The sequence below is a fragment of the Poromitra crassiceps genome (assembly GCF_964638095.1).
Source record: "Poromitra crassiceps genome assembly, chromosome: 20".
Taxonomy (NCBI): Eukaryota; Metazoa; Chordata; class Actinopteri; order Beryciformes; family Melamphaidae; genus Poromitra; species Poromitra crassiceps.
This window is the reverse complement of record NC_139637.1, coordinates 15,574,748-15,596,676: the sequence shown is the minus strand read 5'-3', so window position 1 is coordinate 15,596,676 and position 21,929 is coordinate 15,574,748. Positions and strand designations below refer to the sequence as shown.

At 45.3% G+C, this 21,929-nt stretch overlaps 1 protein-coding gene across 1 annotated transcript in view; it reads left to right on the top strand.

The window, feature by feature from the left end:
* Window positions 1–7,740: 7,740 nt before the first annotated feature.
* The window catches only part of plxnb1a (plexin b1a), a gene marked incomplete at its 5' end in the record, with an annotated part of 59,823 nt that continues 45,634 nt past the window's right edge, over window positions 7,741–21,929 (top strand). The window contains 4 exons of the mRNA XM_083656758.1: window positions 7,741–8,613; window positions 11,266–11,508; window positions 14,630–14,812; window positions 20,218–20,346. Coding sequence (XP_083512884.1) covers window positions 7,741–8,613; window positions 11,266–11,508; window positions 14,630–14,812; window positions 20,218–20,346 — 1,428 coding nt within the window. The remainder of the gene's footprint in view (window positions 8,614–11,265; window positions 11,509–14,629; window positions 14,813–20,217; window positions 20,347–21,929) is intronic.

Genomic DNA, 21,929 nt, shown 5'->3' with positions numbered 1-21,929 from the left:
TTACCTACAGTGGATGCCGGTTGGCACGCTCCCAGTTTGGAGAAGTAGAGTAGTCCCAGCACGGAACCAAACCAATGTACTGCAATGTACTGCAATGTACGGCAATGTACTACAACAACACGTTTCTGACTCAAACAGCGATAATACAGTGCGCATGTTCAGACGTGGGGGTGGGCCAAATTTTTCCGGGTCGTGTTAACACTTCCGGCGGTCACGGCGCAAAATACAAATGAACGTCATGAAGAAGATAGTTGTTTTTGTAGCGGACAGTGCAGGGGGTAAAACAGCCTAATACTTTGAGCTCGGTACACAGCCAGCAAGCGGAGTATCCACTGTTAGACAGGTCAGATAACATTATCGTCGTCGACAATGACGAGCACTTTCTTGTAAAACATACCTGGACTCCAACAAAGAAAGATGGTTTTCTCTCCTCCGACGCAGCGCGAGCCATTTACGTGTATAAGACCCGCAGACATTAACGTAATTCCCTGGAATGCGAGAGTTAACGAGCCAGTTACATGGCGTTGCATTCTTAGACATTGCCGTTTGCTTTTATTTGGTATGTTACATACAATTGGCTAAATTATTAGTTAATTCAGAGTTAGATTATATTGGAGCAGCCATCCATTTTTTTTTTTTTTTTTGTGCCGGAAGTCGTCACATGACCACACAACCGGGTCAAATGGGCGTGGCTACATAAGGTGAATAGGGATAGGGAGTGGGGCTGCACAATATATCGTTTCAGCATCGTCATCGCAATGTGCGCATGCGCAATAGTCACATTGTCAAGTAATAAGGCAAATGAACTCAAACACATCATGCTGTAACTTTTTTTGCTGTTTGATACATAGCACTTAGCACACTAGCATCGTACCACCAATCAGTCTGACTGCAGCGAAAAACACTTACTACCACGCAGGTTACCCACTACCTTCTTAAAGGGGCAAGACTCGATGAGCTATTCTAGTCATTTGGTGAAAAGTCCTGTATTTTTTTATATCACGATATATGTCGCAGAAACAAAATATATTGCAATGTCAGTTTTTTTCCAATATCGTGCAGCCCTAATTGGGAGGGTCTATTACTATTACTAATACCAGAGCCGTGTATATAGAAGAATCTCCATTCACTCCAATGGACCAGTTTTTTATTCTCGAGAGTTCCAGGAAGTAAGGTCCTGGATTAAGCAGCACTGTCAAGTTGCAGCAAAATGGACAGTTTGTGTTGTACTTTGAACGTTTTTTTTTATCAAATTGTACATTATCAGCTTTATTTTAGCATTCAAAAGTAGCGCGAGACCCCTTCCTGGCTGTTCATTGGCTAATGAGTCATGCATTTTGGTCCTCCGCTGACGCCACTCTCTCTCTAGAGGACACTAACTAATACTATTGATAAGTAACTCATGCAACCCCACATCAAATAATCCAAACTATCCCTTTAAGATGGATATTTTTGCAGTGTAAGAGAGAGAGGTTGAATGGAGTATCCAGACAGAAAACTGCTCATTAGGCTGATGAGAGAGAAGCGGTCTGCAGCGTGGCTCAGCTGATGTGTACCGTGTTTGTTTCTGTTTCCTCCACTCTCAATGTTTGCATAGTAACCGTTCAGCTCTGCCCAAAAACCGCCAGTCTGCTGTCAAGCTCTGGGCTTCACGGAGAGCCAACGTCTGCATTGCTGCTTTGCTCGCTGGCTGTTGTGTTGTGTTGTGTTGTGTTGTGTTGTGTAGCTAGCATGCAGCTCTGCCAAGTCTCTTGATTTTTGTGGGAGTCTCGATATTTTGTAACTCTTTCTCCTGCTGTGCTCCCATGTGGTAATTTCTCCTTATAGTGATACAAAGGATTTTTTTTCCTCAATATTTTATTTTCAGTTTTCAGAACATCCAAAAACAAACAGAGAAAGAAAGAAAGAGAGAGAGAGAGAGAGAGCGAGAGAGAGAGAGAGAGAGAGAGAGAGAGATAAATCAACATTTCAATGTTACAACATGGTGCTAGCAGCTGCTAGAGGTGTCTTGTGCTTCCAAGAGATGTCATACATGAGATCCCACGCAAGGGGTCCATGAAGAACCAGCCGGGCGATCGCCCCTATAACCTCATCAAGGTAGGCCAAAAACGGGTCCCAGATAACCGAAAACTTTCCAAGTAAGTTGGTCCGCAGGAACCTGAGTCTCTCCATTCGTATAACGAAGATCATGTCGGCTCAAAAGAAGGAGGAGAGGGGGACCTTCCATTCCTGCAGAATGAGTTTCTTGGCAACAATAGTCCCCTGTGATACAAATCAGTTTTACAGCTAAGGTGAATAATATACTCTGGTATCACAACAAACAAGATGACCCTAAGGCATCCATAGAGAGGCAAAGTGACCGCCTACTTCCTGCTTCAGCACTGTACCAGAGATTTTTATCCGCCATTTATTTTCCCATAGACATTTTGTCAAATGTACTTTTTAAATACTGTTACTTGGTCAAACCAAACGGTTCAGCTATATTTTGCATCAGAAGATGTTATTCTCTTTAAACCCACATTTTTTTACGTTTTGGTCAGAGTGAAATGTTATGCAATCTCTCCTGTTTCTAAATATATCTGAACCGTTTGGTTTGAACAAGTAAAACTATTTTTATAAGCATTTTACGAAATGTCTATGGGAAAATAAATGGCGGGTGAAAATCTCTGATACAGTGCTGAAGCAAGAAGTGACGTTCCACTTTGGCTCTCTATAGGTACCATGTCATACTAGCTTGTCGGGAAGGAAGGGGGCATTTGCCGATACCCTAGATCAGTGGTTCGGACCCCCTGGCACTTTGCCAGGGGGTCCGCGAAAAGTTTTCAAGTTAAAAAAGAATATATATATATATATATATATATATATATATATATATATATATATATATATATATATATATTAAAAAGAAAATGCTACATGTTACTTATTCCTTCTCAAACTACTTCCTACATGGTGCTAGTCTATCAAAATATCTTGGCTGTCATTGATTGTGTTGCATAGTGGTTTTCTGGACTGTTGACAAATTGTGATATTGTAAGTCGCTTTGGACAAAACAAAAGCGTCTGCTAAATGACGTAATGTAAATGTAATGTAATAAAAATAAAAATATTTTTTTTTTTGCAAAATCTTCATAGTTCAACGAAAATAGTTTATGCTTTAAATCTAAAATGGTTCATGGATTACATTCTAATAACAAACCTATCAAATTAAAAGTCAAGCACGTTACCGTGGAAACAATTAAGCTTAGCCCAAAATCACAAATCAGAATGAGGGGGTCCCCGGTATATTTTCTATCTTGTAAGGGGTCCTTGGCTGAAAAACATTTGAGAACCTCTGCCCTAGATAATATCCCTCTTTTTTACAACCTAGTGTTGGCAGGTATGTATGGGCTAGTGTACAAGATGCATTGCAGGTTTGACTCAATAAAACATACAGGCACAAGGAATTGGTTTGTTTGATATATTTTTCATAGACTTGAACATTTCTCTCTGGCATTGCACAGATTTTTTTGCCCTTGTTCAACAGAGTGCAATGGCTACCCCTCCTCTCTCACACACACTCTCCTTCTTAGAGCCTTTGACAGTGGGTGTGGTCAGCACTGGTATAGACTCCTTATTCCCCTCATGAATAAGTAATGAGGAGGCCTGAGACACACTCAGCCACTTACCAGACACACACTAAGACACATGCACCTGCTCCTGGATGGCCCCTGGCTATACACACACATGCACGCACGCACACGCACGCACACACACACACACACACACACAAAACACACACACACACACATGGTCTCCTCCCTTTCTGTGCCTCTTTTCTCTGATTGCAACCCGGGGGTGTGGACAGTTAGGTGAGCGGGCCTGGCACTGCCAATATTTCATTCACTCTATAGAGACAGTCCGCATGTTTGGGGACGCCCACAAAATGTTAAACAGCTGTTGCGCGAGTGGGGTAAAACCGCCGATATATCTCAATGGGCTGACTCACCAAAAGACGGTGCTGCGGCTCTAAACTACATGTTTGGGGGTTCTAGAGCAGAACACAAGACGTCTGCTCAGATGTGCGTTTACTGCGGTGGTTAAATCCCCGATCGTGTCTGACTGGGCTGGGCTATCAGCTAAATTCTAACTTTGCTGAATGGATAGAACGGGGGTTTTTACCCCACCCTGACCACGCCCCCAGCCAGGCTGAGCCAGCTAAACCAGCGTCTCTGACGAGACGTGGCCTCAACCTATAGAGAGCCAAAATGGCGCGTCACTTCCTGCTTCAGCACTGTACCAGAGATTTTCATCCGCCATTTATTTCCCCATAGACATTTCGTGAAAATGCTTATAAAAATATTTTTACTTAATCAAACCAAACGGTTCAGCTATATTTAGAATCGGGAGAGACCATAGAATGTTTAACCAATCGGACCAAAAACAACATCGAAAAAACGTTTTCTTTAAATCCGCAATTTCTTTACGTTTTGGTCCGAGTTAAAGGTTATGTGGTCACTCCTGTTTCTAAATATAGCTGAACCGTTTGGTTTGACCAAGTAAAAATATTTATAACGACCAGAGGAGGCACCACTTCAGCGACCAGGATATTGCATGTTTTGGTGAGGGGTTCCTATATAGAAACCCCCAGGGGGCACGGGGAGAACATGCAAACTCCACACAGAAAGGCCATTTTTGACGACCCGGGCGGTGGGCACTTCAGGACATGCGGACGGGCAGGCACTCCTTCAGCGCTCACAGCGTCCCAGGTGGGAATCGAACACAGGACCTTCTAGCTGTGAGGCGACAGAGCTTACCACTGCGTCACCGTGCCCCCCCCCCCCCCTCCCCTGCAGCCTCACTTTAAGCCTTTAATGTCACATGGCATGCTGCGTACACTATGAAGTACAGTAGTACTGTAGCAGTACACAGTTGTATGTTTTCCCCCGTCGTGACCTTTCCCACCGGGGTCAGTGAAGGGTCAGGGGAACCAGTTCAATAATGAATGGGATTCCAGCTCTTAATGGAGGAGCAGCCAGTGTCCACAGACCACTTCCCTCTGAGGTGCTGAGTGATGGCTGTCCAAATGGGAAGTGGGAGTTGGTGTTTTGAACGTTCCAGTTCGAGGGAATAACCAGGTTGCAGGTGTTTGGTTTCCAATGAATGCATACAAAGTGGCAAAATGATCAGCATTATGTGAGTGATCATACACTAGGAGCAGTCACGTATTGATGAATAATGTGATTTGAAAGGCTCAGTTGCATCTGTTTATTGAACCATTCTCTCTCTCTCTCTCTCTCTCTCTCTCTCTCTCTCTCTCTCACTCTCTCTCTTACAGTATGTGTACATATACATTAGGGGTGTCGATTATAAGATGCATCGCGATGCGGACGTGCACGATTCTGCATCGATTCACAAATGTCAAAAATCGATTATTATTATTATTATTATTTTTTTTTTTTAATTTTAATAATCAAATAAAATATAATGGAAGTACATGCAGTTGTTTATTTTAATTATGTATCATAATACAATGCGATTCCAAATGCACTTTAATTTAAAAAGTAGCCACACAGTGAGAAAAAAGAAAGTGAGAAAAAATAAGTCATGTATTGCGGAAAAAAGTGATGCATCGATTTAAGATGCATCGAGATGCATCGATAATCGTAATCGAATCGTAGCCCTCTGAATCGTAATCGAATCGAATCGTGAGGCCAGTGAAGATTCACAGCCCTAATATCCATACAGTATACCGGTTCAGTGGCCTTGTGGTTTGAGTGTCCGCCCTGAGATTGGGAGGTTGTGAGTTCGATCCCCGGCCGAGTCATACCAAAGACTATAAAAAAATGGGACCCGTTGCCTCCCTGCTTGGCACTCAGCATCAAAGGGTTGGAATTGGGGGGTTAGATCACCATATGATTCCCGAGCGCAGCGCTGCTGCTGCCGCTCACTGCTCCCCCAGGGGATGGGTCAAATGCGGACAACAAATTTCGCACACTCAGGTGTGTGACAATCGTTGGGACTTTACCTTTACCTTACCGTATATTAATCATCTTCTGTGTTGTTAATATTTACAGACAGAGAGAACAGGAATGGGATATGATTCCAGGCGATGAGGAGGAGGACATCTTCAGCTTAACATACAGTCGGACACAGATGGTGAGCTGTTATACTCCCAAAAGTTTTTTATTGCACATTATTAAAGGAACACTCCGCCCATTTTCAACCAGCTTTGTATCATTAGAACATCAGTAGTATATCAGAAAACTGTAAACTGTTTTGAAGTCTGTCATTTAATTTGACAGTTATTGAGTGTTAAAGTGTGGACCAGTGACATCACTGGTCCACACTAACTCAAATGAATAACTCATTAACTCAGATAAACTCTCAATAACTGTCAAACTAGATGAATGATGAATAGTTTGACAGTTATTGAGAGTTGATTTGAGTTAATGAGTTATTCATTTGAGTTAGTGTGGACCAGTGATGTCAAATTAAATGACAGACTTCAAAACAGTTTCTGATATACTACTGATGTTCTAATGATACAAAGCTGGTTGAAAATGGGCGGAGTGTTCCTTTAAGGTCGAGGTGAATATCAGTTTGAGCATGTAATGATTTGAAGAGCACATTTTAATTGAGCACGTGTAAGTGCATTCACTTGCTATCTTAAGACCTAAGATGGTGCCAGCCTTCAACCCAACCGCCATCAGCCTCACCAAGAAGGCCCGGAAACCCCTTCCGCCAAGGGCCTCACCAACAACCCCCCCCCCCCACACACACACACACACAAACTCACTACCTCCTCCTAAACTCAACTGAACTCCCCCCCCCCCACACACAAACTCACTACCTCCTCCTAAACTCAACTGAACTCCGCCCCCCCCCCCCCCATAAAACTGGAACTCATATCTAATTTAATGCCTGTCTAACTGGGACTGTAAATTCATGTAAATTCCCTGCACATTAATGCCTATTTAACTTGTAAATTTCATGTACATTCAATGTAAACTCTTATTTAACTCCGACTGTAAATTAATGTAAATCCACTGTCTAATTAACGTCTATTTAACTCAGTCTGTAAATCTCATGTAAATCCAACGTAAATTCATATTTATCATCCACAGAACACTTCACCACTCATGTACATATTGTATATATTTACTCGATTTGATTGCACTTGCAACTTTGCGATTGTCTTTAGTTATCATCCTACTTCTTATCTCTGTATATTGATGTGACCGCTACGCTGCATACAGACACTAAGACAAATTCCTCGTATGTAACTTGTATACTGTGGCAATAAAAGTGATTCTGATTCTGATTCTGATTCTGAAGATCTTGTACTATACCCAAGAATGGAGGCGGCTTCTAGTCTTATACCACTTTCATACCAATGGCCAGGGATGGATCAGGGTTACTTGACCCATGTTCAACCCAAGTCAGTCAACACGGGTTAATCCCTGGTCATGCCAATTCAGATAGGACCTGGTTCCCAACCCAGGACAGATGCATAACAGTTAGCATAGGCTATTAGCTTAACAAATAGGAACCCGGGTAGTGCCATTCAACTGAAATGAACCCCTGTCCGACCCTGGTCCGCCAAGCCTAGTCGGGCAACCTGCGTTAACCCTTTCATACCCAAAATCAACCTGGGAATATTATTGTTGCTGAACATTGATGCGGAACAACCTTGAACATCTGCTAGTCTTGGTCTCCCCGTGGCTAACCCTCCTCTGGTTTTCTCCCTAGAATATTTGCCATGCCACAGGGGAACGCCCTGAACTCCGCCCTGCTCTGCCTCCTCCCCCTGATCATCACTGCCACTGCCCTAAGTCGGTCCTACCCCCGTTTCTCCCGCAATGACACCGTCTTCCAGCACCTGGTCCTCCACCCGGACCCCTCCGTGGGGACGGTGTACGTCGGGGCCAGGGACAGCCTCTTCCAGCTGGACGGATTGGACGGCCTCCGTCTGGAGCAGGAGGAGAGGACCGGCCCTGTGAACGACAGCAAAGACTGCCTCCCGCCGGTCACCGAGTCCAACTGTCCCCTGGCCCAGAGGACCAGCAACCACAACAAGCTGCTGCTGGTCGACCCGGGGGCGTCCGAGCTGATCACCTGCGGCAGCGTCCACCAGGGGACCTGCCAGAAGCGCAGCCTGGCGTCCGTCGGCGAGGTGCTCTTCTCCACCGAGAGGCCCGTGGACACGCAGTACGTCGCGGCCAACGACCCGTCCGTGTCCACCGTGGGGCTGGTGGTGGGGCCTCGCGCCGGGGAGCGCACGGTGATGTACGTGGGGCGGGGCTACACCGCCAGCCACCCGCCCATCTCCACCCGCCACCTCTCGGCCGAGCCGGTGTTCTCCTACGAGGAGACGGCCAAGCTGGCGGTGGCCGGCCGGCTCTCGGAGTACGACCATCATTTCGTGGCGGCGTTTGCCCGGCGCACCTACGTCTACTTCCTGTTTTACCGCCGCGACATCAAGGCGGTGTCGAGGGAGTACCGGACCTACGCCGCCCGCGTGTGCCTGGACGACACCTCCTACTACTCCTATGTGGAGGTTCCCCTTGTCTGCCGTTCGTCCTCCTCCGATTCGTCTTCATCCAGGAGCTACAACCTTCTCCAGGCGGCCCAGGTACTTTGTTTTGTCTACGCATGTCAGCGGGATCAAACCATGTGGCATGGAGAGCCAAGAGCCAAACACACACTACTTAAGATGATTTCACTGATTAGTTGAAGGTGTACCAGGGTTCGCAGCGGTTTTTGGCGGCCATGATGCACCATGGGTGCTGCTTCCTTCTGCTGTCCTCTTCCCCTGTTACGTCTAGCTTGACACAACACAGCCCGTTCTTAATGTACCCGTCTGTAAACGGTGCAGCTGAGCTGATAAATGCCGACTTGTTCAACGAGCAACAGGTTAGCGGATGTGATAGATAACATCATTAGGCTACATTCCCAAAACGAGTGTTATTTTGTGACGAGCAAACTTTTAACGTCGGAGTTCGACAAGGAAATGCGATGCGAGGAGGCACGCGCTGCAGTCATGGGCTGCAGTGCAGAGTACTATCCCGGCAGCGTCAAGCCAGCGTAAACACAGCTGCTCACGTTCTAGACCGGATATTGCTCCCAGAATTATTTTACAGCGGGAGCCTCACAAAAATAAGGTGGATATATATATATATATTTTTTTTATTTTTTTTATTTTTTTTTACTAAATGTATAACAGGTGCAGCACAATTGAGAAATGTTCACACATGCAATCCTCTCGCTCTCGTTTTAATTGTTGTCTGTGAGTTTCTCTAAAGCCTGCAAGTTCCCATACTAATTCTCAGTGTTAACTCATTGAGTGCCAATGACGACTATAGTCGTCAATTCAAATAGTAACGTAGAGTGCCAATGACGACTAAAGTCGTCAATTGCGTTTTTTGACGGTGGGACGTGGATCAAAGCCTGATCCATCTCCTGTGAAAGTATGGTGGATGTTGAATGTGTAAAAGCTATTTTACAGACCCATTAGGTGGCGACAGTGCTCTCCAGATTACAGAAAGGCGAGGAAAAAACAGAGAAGAAGTCATGGGGAAACGGAAATCGCATCCGTATGCATCGATATGCATGAAGCATAACGTTAGCTGTGCCTGCAGCAGCCAATCTGCTGCCACAAGTGAGCCCCTCCGTGTCCGCTGCGATAGCCCATCCGCATGATTAGTTGTGGAGTTGTTATTATTCTCAACTGGAAGCATGGGAGCCAGTGACAAATACACGCGGAACGCTGTAAAAAAGCTGGATGTAGCGCACTTTTCAGTACAGAGCAAACGCAGCAGAGAGCCACCAGAGACACTCCCACAGAGGTGGGGTTTGCAGTTGAGCGGGGTGGGGCACGCAGGGCAGCATACAACACTGACCCAGACAGACCCAGACAGCAGGACAGGATTGGCAAACGCAAGCTAGAATATCTGATGCCCACCAGCAGTAAATCAAGACCAGCAAGAAGCTGCAACCAGCAGCGCACGCAGGGGCCAGCGCTGCTGGTTGCAGCTAAAAAATATTATTTTGCCAAACAAAATTCCTTTGTTTTCACTGTTTTATTGAAGGAAATTATTTTTGAGGTGTGACTACATCAGAAAATATTAGCTTCAGAGTCAGTCATGTGCTTGAAATGCTTCATTTCACAAAAGGCTAATTATCTCAGCTTCTAATTTGAAACGTCTCTTTTTGGTGAAATCAACCTATCTTCTCCGGCTCATAACTAAAGAACGGAAAATGATATCAATAAACTTTTTTTTGCTGACGATAGAAGAGAGTCTCATCGTTCTTTGGGCATGTTTGGTGTTTACATAGTAATATCACACAATATTCTGTGGGCCTTGAGAAATCACTGAAAATGCTCTGAAACTCTGGCACTGGGAGCATCCGTTTTCCAAAAGTGGCTGGCACTCAATGAGTTAATGAACCTTGATCCATGTCTCAAACTAGTGTGTTGGGCCCTTGGATTTGAGGGAATCGGTCGTTGAAAAGTCCTTGAAGTTGATGTTGAAGAAGGTGTGGGAACCCTTGTGTACTGAAAGCACCTGGTGTAGTCTTTGGTTGGATTTAGTCTTTGGTCAAAAACCTGCATCCATGACACATCGCTTGAGAGACGTGATGTATATGTTTTAGCCTGAAGCATCCGCGTAGAAATACTTGCCTGAATCACAATTCACAATCAAGTTGACTGATTTAGTAGCTGAGCTTATACTTGAATTAGTCACCATTTCAGGAATAGAGAGGCAAAGTGACCGCCTACTTCCTGCTTCAGCACTGTACCAGAGATCTTCATCCGCCATTTATTTTCCCATAGACATTTTGTAAAATGCTTATAACAAGAGTTCTACTGGTTCAAACCAAACGGTTCAGCTAACGCTATAATCGGGAGAGACCATATTGTAGAACATTTCACTCGGACCCAAACTTCAAAAAACAACACAGAAAAAATATTTTCTTCAAACCCGCATCTTTTTACATTTTGGTCCGAGTGAAATGTTATGCGATATCTCCTGTTTCTAAATATATCTGTACCGTTTGGTTTGAACCAGTAAAACTCATTTTATAAGCATTTCACAAAATGTCTATGGGAAAATAAATGGCGGATGAAAATCTCCGGTACAGTGCTGAAGCAGGAAGTGACGTTCCACTTTGCCTCTCTCTAACCTGAGCAAAACATCTTGTTTCCAGGAATGAGTTCACATCAAGGCTTACGTCTCCGTTTGCTTTCCTTTCTTGTCTTGTTCTTCTGTCTGTGTTGTGACAGGTGGGGCAGGGCGGCGGCCGGCAGGGCGAGGCTCTGCTGGGGGTCTTCTCCGCCCGCATCAGCTCCACAAACAACAACCCGTCGGAGGCCTCGGCTCTGTGCGTCTACCCGCTGGACGAGCTGGACAGGCGCATCGACTCCACCCGTGACCTCTGCTACACCCAGGACGGGCGGGTGGAGGGAGGGGGAGAGGCGGCGTACATCGAGTACGAGGTCAAGTCCAGCTGTGCCAACCTGCCCACGGTAAGGAATGGACGGCTCGCGCAGAAGAAGCTGTTGTGGTCCAAATCTCAGGCTTTGCGTAGGGGTTCTTCTGTTGGGTAGAACATTGTGTTATCCTGCGACCTTGATGTTGAGGCGTACTGTAATCATATCGCCTGCCGGAGGAATGCCACATTGACACTGTGGTAGCAGCTCGTGACAGCTTACAGAGAGCCAAAGTGGAACGTCGCTTCCTGCTTCAGCGCTGTACCAGAGATTTTCAACCGCCATTTATTTTCCCATAGACATTTCGTCAAATGCTTGTAAAAATAGTTTGACTTGGGTTCAAACCAAACGGTTCAGATATATTTAGAAACAGGAGCGATCGCTTAACATTTCACTCGGACCAAAACGTTGGAAAAAATGCAGGTTTTTTCTATGTTGTTGTTTTTTAGTTTTGGTCCAAGTGAAATGTGCTATGGTCTCTCCCGATTATAGCGTTAGCTGAACTGCTTGGTTTGACGAATACAACTATTTTTATAAGCATTTTACGAAATGTCTATGGGAAAATAAATGATGGATGAAAATCTCTGGTACAGTGCTGAACCAGGAAGTGACGTTCACTTTGCCTCTCTATTGTTCTGCATGTGACTAAATCACTCAACAGAAACATTGTAAACATTGAAGATGAACATTGTATCTGCTTGATGGAAAGCGGAATGTTTGGGGCGTCTGGATAGTGTCGAGATACCGAGGTTCAATTCCTGGCAGCAGTAGTTCTGGCTTCGTCAGACGTTCCTACAGACACAATTGGCCGTGTCTGTGGGTGGGAAGCCAGTTGGGTATGAGTCCTTGTCGCTGCACTAGCGCCTCCTCTGGTCGGGGGCGCGTGTTCGGGGGGGGGGGGGGGGGGTGAACTGGGTGGAATAGCATGAGCCTCCCACTCGCTATACGTCCTGCCGGTGAAACTCCTCGCTGTCAGGTGAAAAGAAGCGGCTTGCGACTGCACATGTGTCGGAGGAAGCATGTGCTAGTCTACAACTCTCCCCAGATCGTCAGAGGGGGTGGAGCAACGACCAGGACAGCAGTACAGTTGGGGAGAAAAGGGGGGCTGGGATGTAAAAAAAATAAGAAAGAAAGAATGAAAGAAAGAAAGAATTTAAGATGATAATTGCATAATGGCGTGCACACACATGCTTGCACCCTACAATACATATTGTAACACTTCTGCTTGTATTTCTTCTGCTTTATGTATTCACCGTATGTAGCCCCGCCCATCATTGTATCACGACTTCCTGTTCAAAACGCCGGCTGTTTTACCTGCTCAAACTAGTCTGACTCACCTGGTCAAACTTAGTTTGACTCACATCATGAGTCAGACTAGGTTTATGAGTCACAGGAAGTGTAAATACAATCGGGACTTCCCACTGTATTTACACTTCCTGTTAGTCTCTCTCAAGCCAGACGGTCTCTTCTACATAAGGTGAATGGCGTACCGTATGGGTCCTGCCCTTACACAGTAGATCTACAGTATACACAGCAGTATGTATTTTGCTGGCAGACAAACTCCATGTTTGAGGGAAGCTAGTGAGGTCGTCCTTTACCTCAACCTTATTGACTCTAATGGCTTGCGTGGCTCGATTGGTCAGAGTGAAGGGCAGAGTGGTTGTGTAGAGAAACGGGGAGATAGTGAGACAGAGCGTTTTTAATGAGGCCCTTGGTGAGCTGCCCGGGCGCTCCCAGATGCCCCGGGAGCGGTTCTGCCCAGCTGCAGCCCTCCAGTGAACTCCTCCCCCCCCCGGTGCCGCCAGGGCCCCGCCCTCACCACCTTTTAATGGGATCGTTAGGGATCAATAAAACAAACTGACCCCGGAATCAGCGCCGCTGACACTTAATGAGCTCTGACAAGGAAGGATAGGGGCTCGTTTGAAGAGGACAGAGAGAGAGGGAGACAGAGAGAGAGAGAGAGAGAGAGAGAGAGAGACAGAGAGAGAGAGAGAGACACAGAGAGACAGAGAGACACAGAGAGAGAGAGAGAGAGAGAGAGACAGAGAGACAGAGAGACACAGAAAGAGAGAGAGGAGCTGAGACAGAGAGACAGAGAGAGAGAGAGACAGAGAGACACAGAGACACAGAGAGAGAGACAGAGAGAGACACAGAGAGAGAGAGAGACAGAGAGAGACACAGAGAGAGAGAGAGGAGCTGAGACAGAGAGACACAGAGAGAGAGAGAGACAGAGAGACACAGAGAGAGAGAGAGAGACAGAGAGAGAGAGAGACAGAGAGAGAGAGAGAGACAGAGAGACAGAGAAAGAGAGAGAGGAGCTGAGACAGAGAGAGAGAGAGAGACAGAGACATAGAGAGACATAGAGAGAGAGAGAGACAGAGAGAGACAGAGAGACAGAGAGAGAGAGAGGAGCTGAGACAGAGTGGAGCGTGTAAGTGAGGAGAAGAAAGATATGTAACAGCGCAGAGAGTTCCCCCTCGAAAGACAATAAGCCTTTCTTTATGAAAACAAATACGCTCTGAGCGGAATCAAAACGACGTCCCACTCTCTTTCCTCCTCCAGGGCCAATTATCTGGACCTACCGCTTGACTTAATGGAAAAGGGGGGGATCTGGAGTGGTTGTTTTGGCCGAACCAAAACAGCGAGTCTGCAGTCTCAGTATGAGACCACTTTTTAATCTGTGGTGCAATCCTCTTATGAGGAATTACTATGAGGATTTGATGGCGGCCCTCAGTCAATGGCCGGAAAGAGCGGACCTCTGCTTCGACAGACGTGAATATTCAATTATTAAATCGGCAATCAGAAGCATTAGTGTTGGACGTGTCAGTAGTAAGATCAGGTAAAGAGAAAGTTAGTTGATATTAGGCTCTTGCTTGGACCACACACACACATCTTCGGCCTTCATTGTGATGTGAACTATAGACATGCGTTGACAAAATCTGGCATATAAAACACACACACACACACACACACACACTCACACACACACTCTCGCAAGGTGACAACAATACCAGCCACACGCTGTCGCGGCTGGCAATTACTCATGCAATGAATTAACAAATCAATTAAAAAAAAAAATCAACCAATGGCATGTAAGGACATTGATCAGAGGACAAGTCACCTATTGAGCTCTCATGCTGGGTGCCATGTGTCGCAGAACACCCTGAAGGCGTACCCGTGCGGCTCCGACCACACCCCCAGCCCCATGGCCAGCCGGGCGGTGCTGCAGGCGGAGGCAGTGCTGCACAGCCCGGCCGCCCGCCTCACCGCCGTGGCCGTCAGCGTCAGAGACGGACACAGCATCGCCTTCCTCGGAGACTCCAGGGGCAGACTTCACAAGGTACACGTCACACAATGCTTTTCATTCATTCCAGGTTTTTTTTTTTAATCGCTTCAGTGTTTTTTCCCCTAGAAACATTTTCAGGCCTGGAGGGATTTCGAAACGTACCCCGACCACAACGGCTGGGGCCCTCGCTGGAGACGCTGAACTTTTAGCTAACCTGTTCGCATCTATGTTGGCAACGGCATCCCAAGTATCATCATACTATTATGGGATGCGATGCGATGTGAACAGTTATTATTTATTATTAGTATTATGGGATGTGCGTTTCCCAGGCAACGACACACACACGTTTGGAACAGCGCTGGCACGATGCTCCTAAAAGCAAAATGCTTATTGTTTTGAATGATTTGGCATCTTCTATTACTGTCAAACACTGTAAACACCAGTATTGTTGTATTGTAATAATATGCCATAAAAGTTTATATAATTTTGGGGAGAGCAGGAAAAATATTCAAAACAAACAAAAAAATCATTTTTTCTTCTGGCCTGGCGGAGGCGCTGTTGGCCTGTAGGGGAAACACTACGCTTATTCAGCTTTAGGCTCACTGGGGGCTTCAGAGCCTCCGATTCAACCAGAGCCAGGAATCAAACCTGCAAATTCCTTCTTGCTGTTATAGGTGCCCATTTTGACTGAGCCACTGTCCCAATTTTAACTTTTGGTACCTTTTCTGTTGTTCTACAATGAGATAGGACCATTTGAAAACTGAAATACCTGCTCATACAAACTGTTTTGGTAGCAAAACAGCAAACAAATAGCAAATGATGGAACTTTTTAAAGGATAGTTGGTAGATTAAAAATAAATAGAATACTGTCAGGATTCACTACTTTCAGTGATATTAAGTGAGTCGTTTTACAAAATGGGTAGTAGACGAAACACACAACGAGACGAAACACACAACTCCAAAATAAACTTCATCCCCCAGAAAGTATGCTAACCCACACTGCAGGTCAGTGCCTCATAAAGGTTGACGGTGCTGTTTGCCCCTGCTAAGAGACAATTGCAAGCAAACCAAACACTCCTCGCACCAGTTTCAACATTTGTTACCAATTTCAAGGATATTTTGGCCAGGGCCATTGCCAGCACCCATATATTACTACATTGTTATGCCTGGAACTTGGAGTATTCCAGTCATTCCAGCCTCCTGTCTGGTGTCTGGTCCAACATACACAGTCGACGAGCAGATCTCCATGGCTCCATGTCTACAGCGTGTGGTTGTTGGAGGCCAGGACTCGATGCATTTCTGAGCAAATACCTTAAGGCAGCGATAACCTGGCCGGCTTTGTGGGCAATAGTGGAGGTCCTTCACTATTTGTCTTTAATCACATGGACATATCCTGTTGCTAAGAGATGTCAGGGTAGATTTTTGAACCATCTCACCTTGTTTTGATTGGTGGGAGGGGAGGGCTGCCTAGTACTACTGTATATATAAACTGCCCAAAATCCCACAAGCTAGATACTGTAGCAGGAATAGCTTGTAGTTTCATGAAGGCATGCAGATAAGGGGATTGTAGACATACCTCTGCTGTGAGGTGTTTGTAGAGTTGGTCGTCGTCTGGTAGTGCGTGCCCCAGACACAGAATGTACCTCTGCTGTGAGGTGTCTGTAGAGTTGGTCGTCGTCTGGCAGTGCGTGCCCCAGACACAGAACGTACCTCTGCTGTGAGGTGTCTGTAGAGTTGGTCATCGTCTGGTAGTGCGTGCCCCAGACACAGAACGTACCTCTGCTGTGAGGTGTGTGTAGAGTTGGTCATCGTCTGGTAGTGCGTGCCCCAGACACAGAACGTACCTCTGCTGTGAGGTGTGTGTAGAGTTGGTCATCGTCTGGTAGTGCGTGCCCCAGGCACAGAACGTACCTCTGTTGTGAGGTGTCTGTAGAGTTGGTCATCGTCTGGTAGTGCGTGCCCCAGACACAGAACGTTTAGGTAGCAGATCAAAGTGGCGCTCCGTGCAGCCAGCTGAAGAAAACTATTATAACAGGATTATCACTTCACCGCAGGACACATTCCACTGTGTCCAGATACAGGACTCCGTTTCTGTGTGTGGGTGTGTGTGTGTGCGCGTGTGTTTCTGTGCGTGCTTTTGTGTGTGTGTGTTTGCATGCGTGCGTGCGCGTGTGTTTCTGTGCGTGCGTTCGTGTGTGTGCGCGTGTGTTTCTGTGCGTGTGTGTGTGTGTGTGCGTGCGTGCGCGCACGTGTGTTTCTGTGCGTTCGTGTGTGTGTGTGTGTGTGTGTGTGCGTGCGTGAGCGCATGTGTGCGCATGTGTTTCTGTGCGTGCGTGTGTGTGTGTGTGTGTGTGTGTGTGTGTCTGTGTGTGTGTGTGTGTGTGTGTGCGCACGCGTGCATCTGTGTTTCTCTCCCTCACTCTCCCACACACCCGTGGGACAGACCTCATTGTTTCAGGGCTTATACGTGGGTGACACACATGGAAACCTCACTTTGGACTTCATTGCCTCCTAACTCTGCACAGCTCTTGTATCCATCAGATGTCACAATGTGACATCCAGTCCAGCCAAACCATACCTGCATTTGATCCTTTTTGTACACAAATCTAGATGGTTTTCCCATCACTGCAAGTGTTCACTCCAATGGACCAGTTTTTTTTACTCTCAAGAGTTCAAGGAAGTAAGGTCCTGGATTAAGCAGCACTGTCGAGTTGCAGCAAAATGGACAAAATGGTTTGTGTTGTACTTTGAATGACACTTTGAATGATGTTGATGACAATGATGATGACGATGTTGATGACGATGATGATGATTTGTAAACATCTTGTATCTTGTATCTTGAAAGTTTTTTTTTTTTGGTAAGTTTTTTTTTTTTTTTGTAATCAAATTGTACATTATCAGCTTTATTTTCCCCTTCCTGGCTGTTCATTGGCTAATGAGTCACGCATTTTGGTCCTCCGCTGACGCCACTCTCTCTCTAGAGGACACTACCACTACCGCAGCAGCTTTGATTTAATGCGACGTGTGATTGGCCCACTACCGCAGCAGCAACTACAACTCATTCAGTCTGTGGTGCTGAAGTGGAGCGGAGTTGGCAGTTCAGCGGGCCCAGATGCCACGGAAATGTTCAATTCATATCATGGGTAGTAGAAAAAAAGAAAGTAGAAAAAAGTAGAAAAAAAAGGTGTTGAATAATGTATCGGTATCACTTTAAGGGTAGTGTGGTATTACTGGTATCGCAATTTGTTAAACCATAGAGACACTGCATAGAGACACTGCATGAAATAGGCCATGCCCATCACGGGGGAAATCGCTCTGTTCAGTCCCATTCACCAGAGTCATTTTCCTTGAATTAAACATAGCTAAAAGCTGTTGTGTTGTGGGGCTGCGCACACAACAAATGTAAAAAAAATCGCCAATTCAAGTTTTTTTGTACTCCCGAGCAAAACAAGGAAGCCATTGAGCATTCGCGAGAAGAAAATGTGGATTTAGCTGTCAAGGAAGTAAGTTGGAGTGTTCATCTTCCATATATATGATCTTTGTGTGCAACTACGTGACATACTGTAGGAGAACGCCAGCGCGTCTGATGCCATCTGTCTGATGTTACACCAGCGTTATTTTCATTCATTTAAACATGCCTAAAAGCTCATGTCATAGTATTTCACTTCAGGCCACTGTGTGGGATCGTTTATCCAGCGTTGTTTGGGCAATGAAAAGGGACACTGCTCCAGGTCAACTGAGTTCATTTTCTCGATGTACCTTTCCCTCTCCGTTGGAGGAAGTGTACTGAAATAATCTTTTGACATTATCTAAAAAGAAAACTGTCCGAATCCCTGTAAAACCCCACAAAACTATTTATATCTGATGAGAGTTCCTCCGTTCGCCCCGGTTAGCCGCGGTTTATTTTGCTAGCTGCAGTCTTCAGGCAGTGCTTCCTTGTATTTTCCCCCGTCTTGGGCGTGGCTTCTGAATGATGACGCGTTTTGCAGTGTCTCTATGAAATAGGCCACGCCCATCACAGGGGGAAAGCTCCGTTCATTTCCACACCACACACCAGCCAGTTCAAGTTTTTTTGTACTCCCGAGGAAAACAAGGAAGCCATTTGAGAATTGGCGAGAAGAAAAATGTGGATGTTGCTGTCAATGAAGTAAGTTGGAGTGTTCATCTTCCGTATATACAATATTTTTGTGCGAGAACCGACCATGCACGTGACATAGCCGGAGAACGCCAGGATTGGAGGGGGGGTTTCCGTTTTCCCCACGTCTTGGGCGTGGCTTCTGAATGATGACGCGCTACGCAGTGTCTCTATACCCAGCCCTTACAGCATGACATCTCCTTCTGTAACCATGACGCGCAAAATCACAAACACGTGATTCCGAGCGGCCGAGCCTTTACGGAGCAACTTCCTGTATTCTGATGGGCTGCTGCTGAGTGGCTCCCTCTTAACAGGCCAAAGCGATTGTCCGCTCTCTGCACACACAGTGATCAAGTGAGCAGCTTATGGAAAAGAGGCGTGGAACTCCTCTGCTAATCTCATTGGCAAGAGGTAACATGAGAGTTTGAGGGCCTGGGAATCACTTTAAGCCGGAGGTGTCTTCCTGTCCGTCATATTAGATTTGACTGGGCGGTAATCACATTCGTGGCCACTTTCACTGTGATGCTGCGCGCGGGGCTTGATTTGATTTGCGATCGAGTTGCATGCCGGAGAAGATATGCCCCCTTTTTTTTTCCCCTCCAGCTCTCTTCTCCAGCTCTCGCAACACTGATTTATTTTCTGTTCTGTAGTAGACCCGTAACACAGAAGATGCCCAGTAGCACTACGTATCCCTGTCACTGTTTCTTTGTATATGTGTCATCGTGAATCGTCATCATCATCATCATCATCATCATCATCATGTGTGTGTGTGTGTGTGTGTGTGTGTGTGTGTGTGTGTGTGTGTGTGTGTGTGTGTGTGTGTGTGTGTGTTTGAGTAGAGTGAGTGAGCAGAATTATGTTCGGCCACAGCCATGCGCCATTGTACGTGCGTGCGATCGGGCTGCAACAGAAAGAGCACCCCTGCCACTATGACATCATCAGTGATGTCATCAGTGTCATTATTGACCAGTCTGCCGGAAAGCCACAAGATGATGAAGAATAAGAATGAGAAGTTTATGTGAGTGAGTGAGTGAGTGAGTGAGTGAGTGAATGAGTGAGTGAGTGAGTCATAAACCCCCATTTTGATTAAGCAGCATCAGAAACAAAAAAATAAAAAATAAATACTCTATATACAGTACACATTCCGACCTAGGAATTGTTCTGTAAATCTACTCTTACCACTGGACGGAGTTGAGGCTTCAGGGCCATCAGGACAAAATGATGGAGGAGAAAGTTCACTTCACCCGGCCAGAACATTTGGAATTGTTTGTTGTTGTCAGCGTGTTTGTTCTCTGAAGTCTCTGATGTTTTTCTATGTCTTCAGGTGTTTCTGGGTCCAGATGGCCAGGTGGAGATGTACGCTACCACAACCATCCAGCCCAACTCCCCCATCAACAGTGACCTTCTGCTGGACCAGACTGGAGCACACATCTACATCATGACCGACACTGCTGTAAGTTACAAGATTCAAGATTCAAGATTCATTTATTGTCATTTTTGTCGTACTTGCATACAACAAAGACGAAAATTGTACCTCACTAGAATAAGCAGTGCCAACTTAGTTAGACAGACGAGACTAAAGTAAATACAAGGAACTTTAGGTGAGAAAAACACATTCTATGTAAAAGGCTACTACCTAAAGGGATAAAACGATTCTAGATGAACAGATTACTTATGTTACTTATGTTTTACGTTTTATATATTCTGTTTTTTGTGTCTTTCGGGGACAACGGATGGAAATTAGCCTTGTGCTAAATCCGGCAATTTTTACACTCTTATTATGTTCCAGGTGACTGTATCTGCTTCATGGTTTTTGTGTTCATTGATTTTGCACTGTCCCGTCCAAATAAACAAATAAATAAATAAATAAATAAATTACACGAGGGCCATGGTAGAATAAAAAGAAATAAATCTGGGATAAAAAAAACGTAGTGCAAGTGTCACATTTAAAGTGTGATAATGTTATAAAATGACATAGTACCATGTAGCGCTGGGTGACATGTAGCGCTGGGTGATATGGACAAAAATCATATCTCTGTCTTGTTAGGCTGATTGGCGATACACGATATATATCTTGGTATTTTAATATATATCTTGGTATTTTCTATGAAGTGGCCTAAATGTTCAGTTCTAAGTTGAAAGCCACATGTCATGTGACACACGTGTTCTGAATGAGCATGCAGCACACAATACTAGGGATGCACCGATCCACTTTTTTCACTTCCGATCCGATTCCGATACCTGAATTTGGATATCTGCCGATACCGATATTATGCCGATACCAATATTTTTCTTGAATATAGAGCAGTGGTTCCCAACCTTTTCCAACTCAGGGCCCACTTTTATGTCTCAAAAATGTTCGCGGCCCACCTCCGACCCCATAAATACAAAGGCCATATAATGCATTCTCAGAGCACTTTTTTATTGAAAATTGAACATAAAGGACTGAACTGAATACAGGAGAAACATGTTTGAAGCTCCACAGTCACTAACACAGCACCTGTAACATGTTGCAACACCTTCAGTATTACAGTTTTCAAGGAGCTGTCCACACACACACACACACACATACACACACACACACGCACGCACACACACACACACACACACAGACACACACACACACACACACACACACACACACACACACACACACACACACACACCAATCATTCAAGGAGCTGTCCATCAGCACCACACAGATGTCAGAAATGACAAGCAAGGGGCTGTCTGTAACAGGCTAATTAACAAATTATTAATAAATAACGGTATCCTTCAACAATGGAAAAATGCATTCTCATAACAATTTGACATCCAATATCAGATCCAAACAAAATCCAAATATCAGAAGAAAGCCCATTAAATCGATAGGGTTACAAATAAACACAAACCCAATATAAAGATGATGTAAAGATGAAACTTCAATTCAAGCAAAAGCAATAACATCAAAGAAACAAAAATCATACTTTTTCAAGTATGATTTTTCCAAATCTTTCACAAAAAAAATTGAAAAAAAAAAAAAAAATTTTTTTTTCA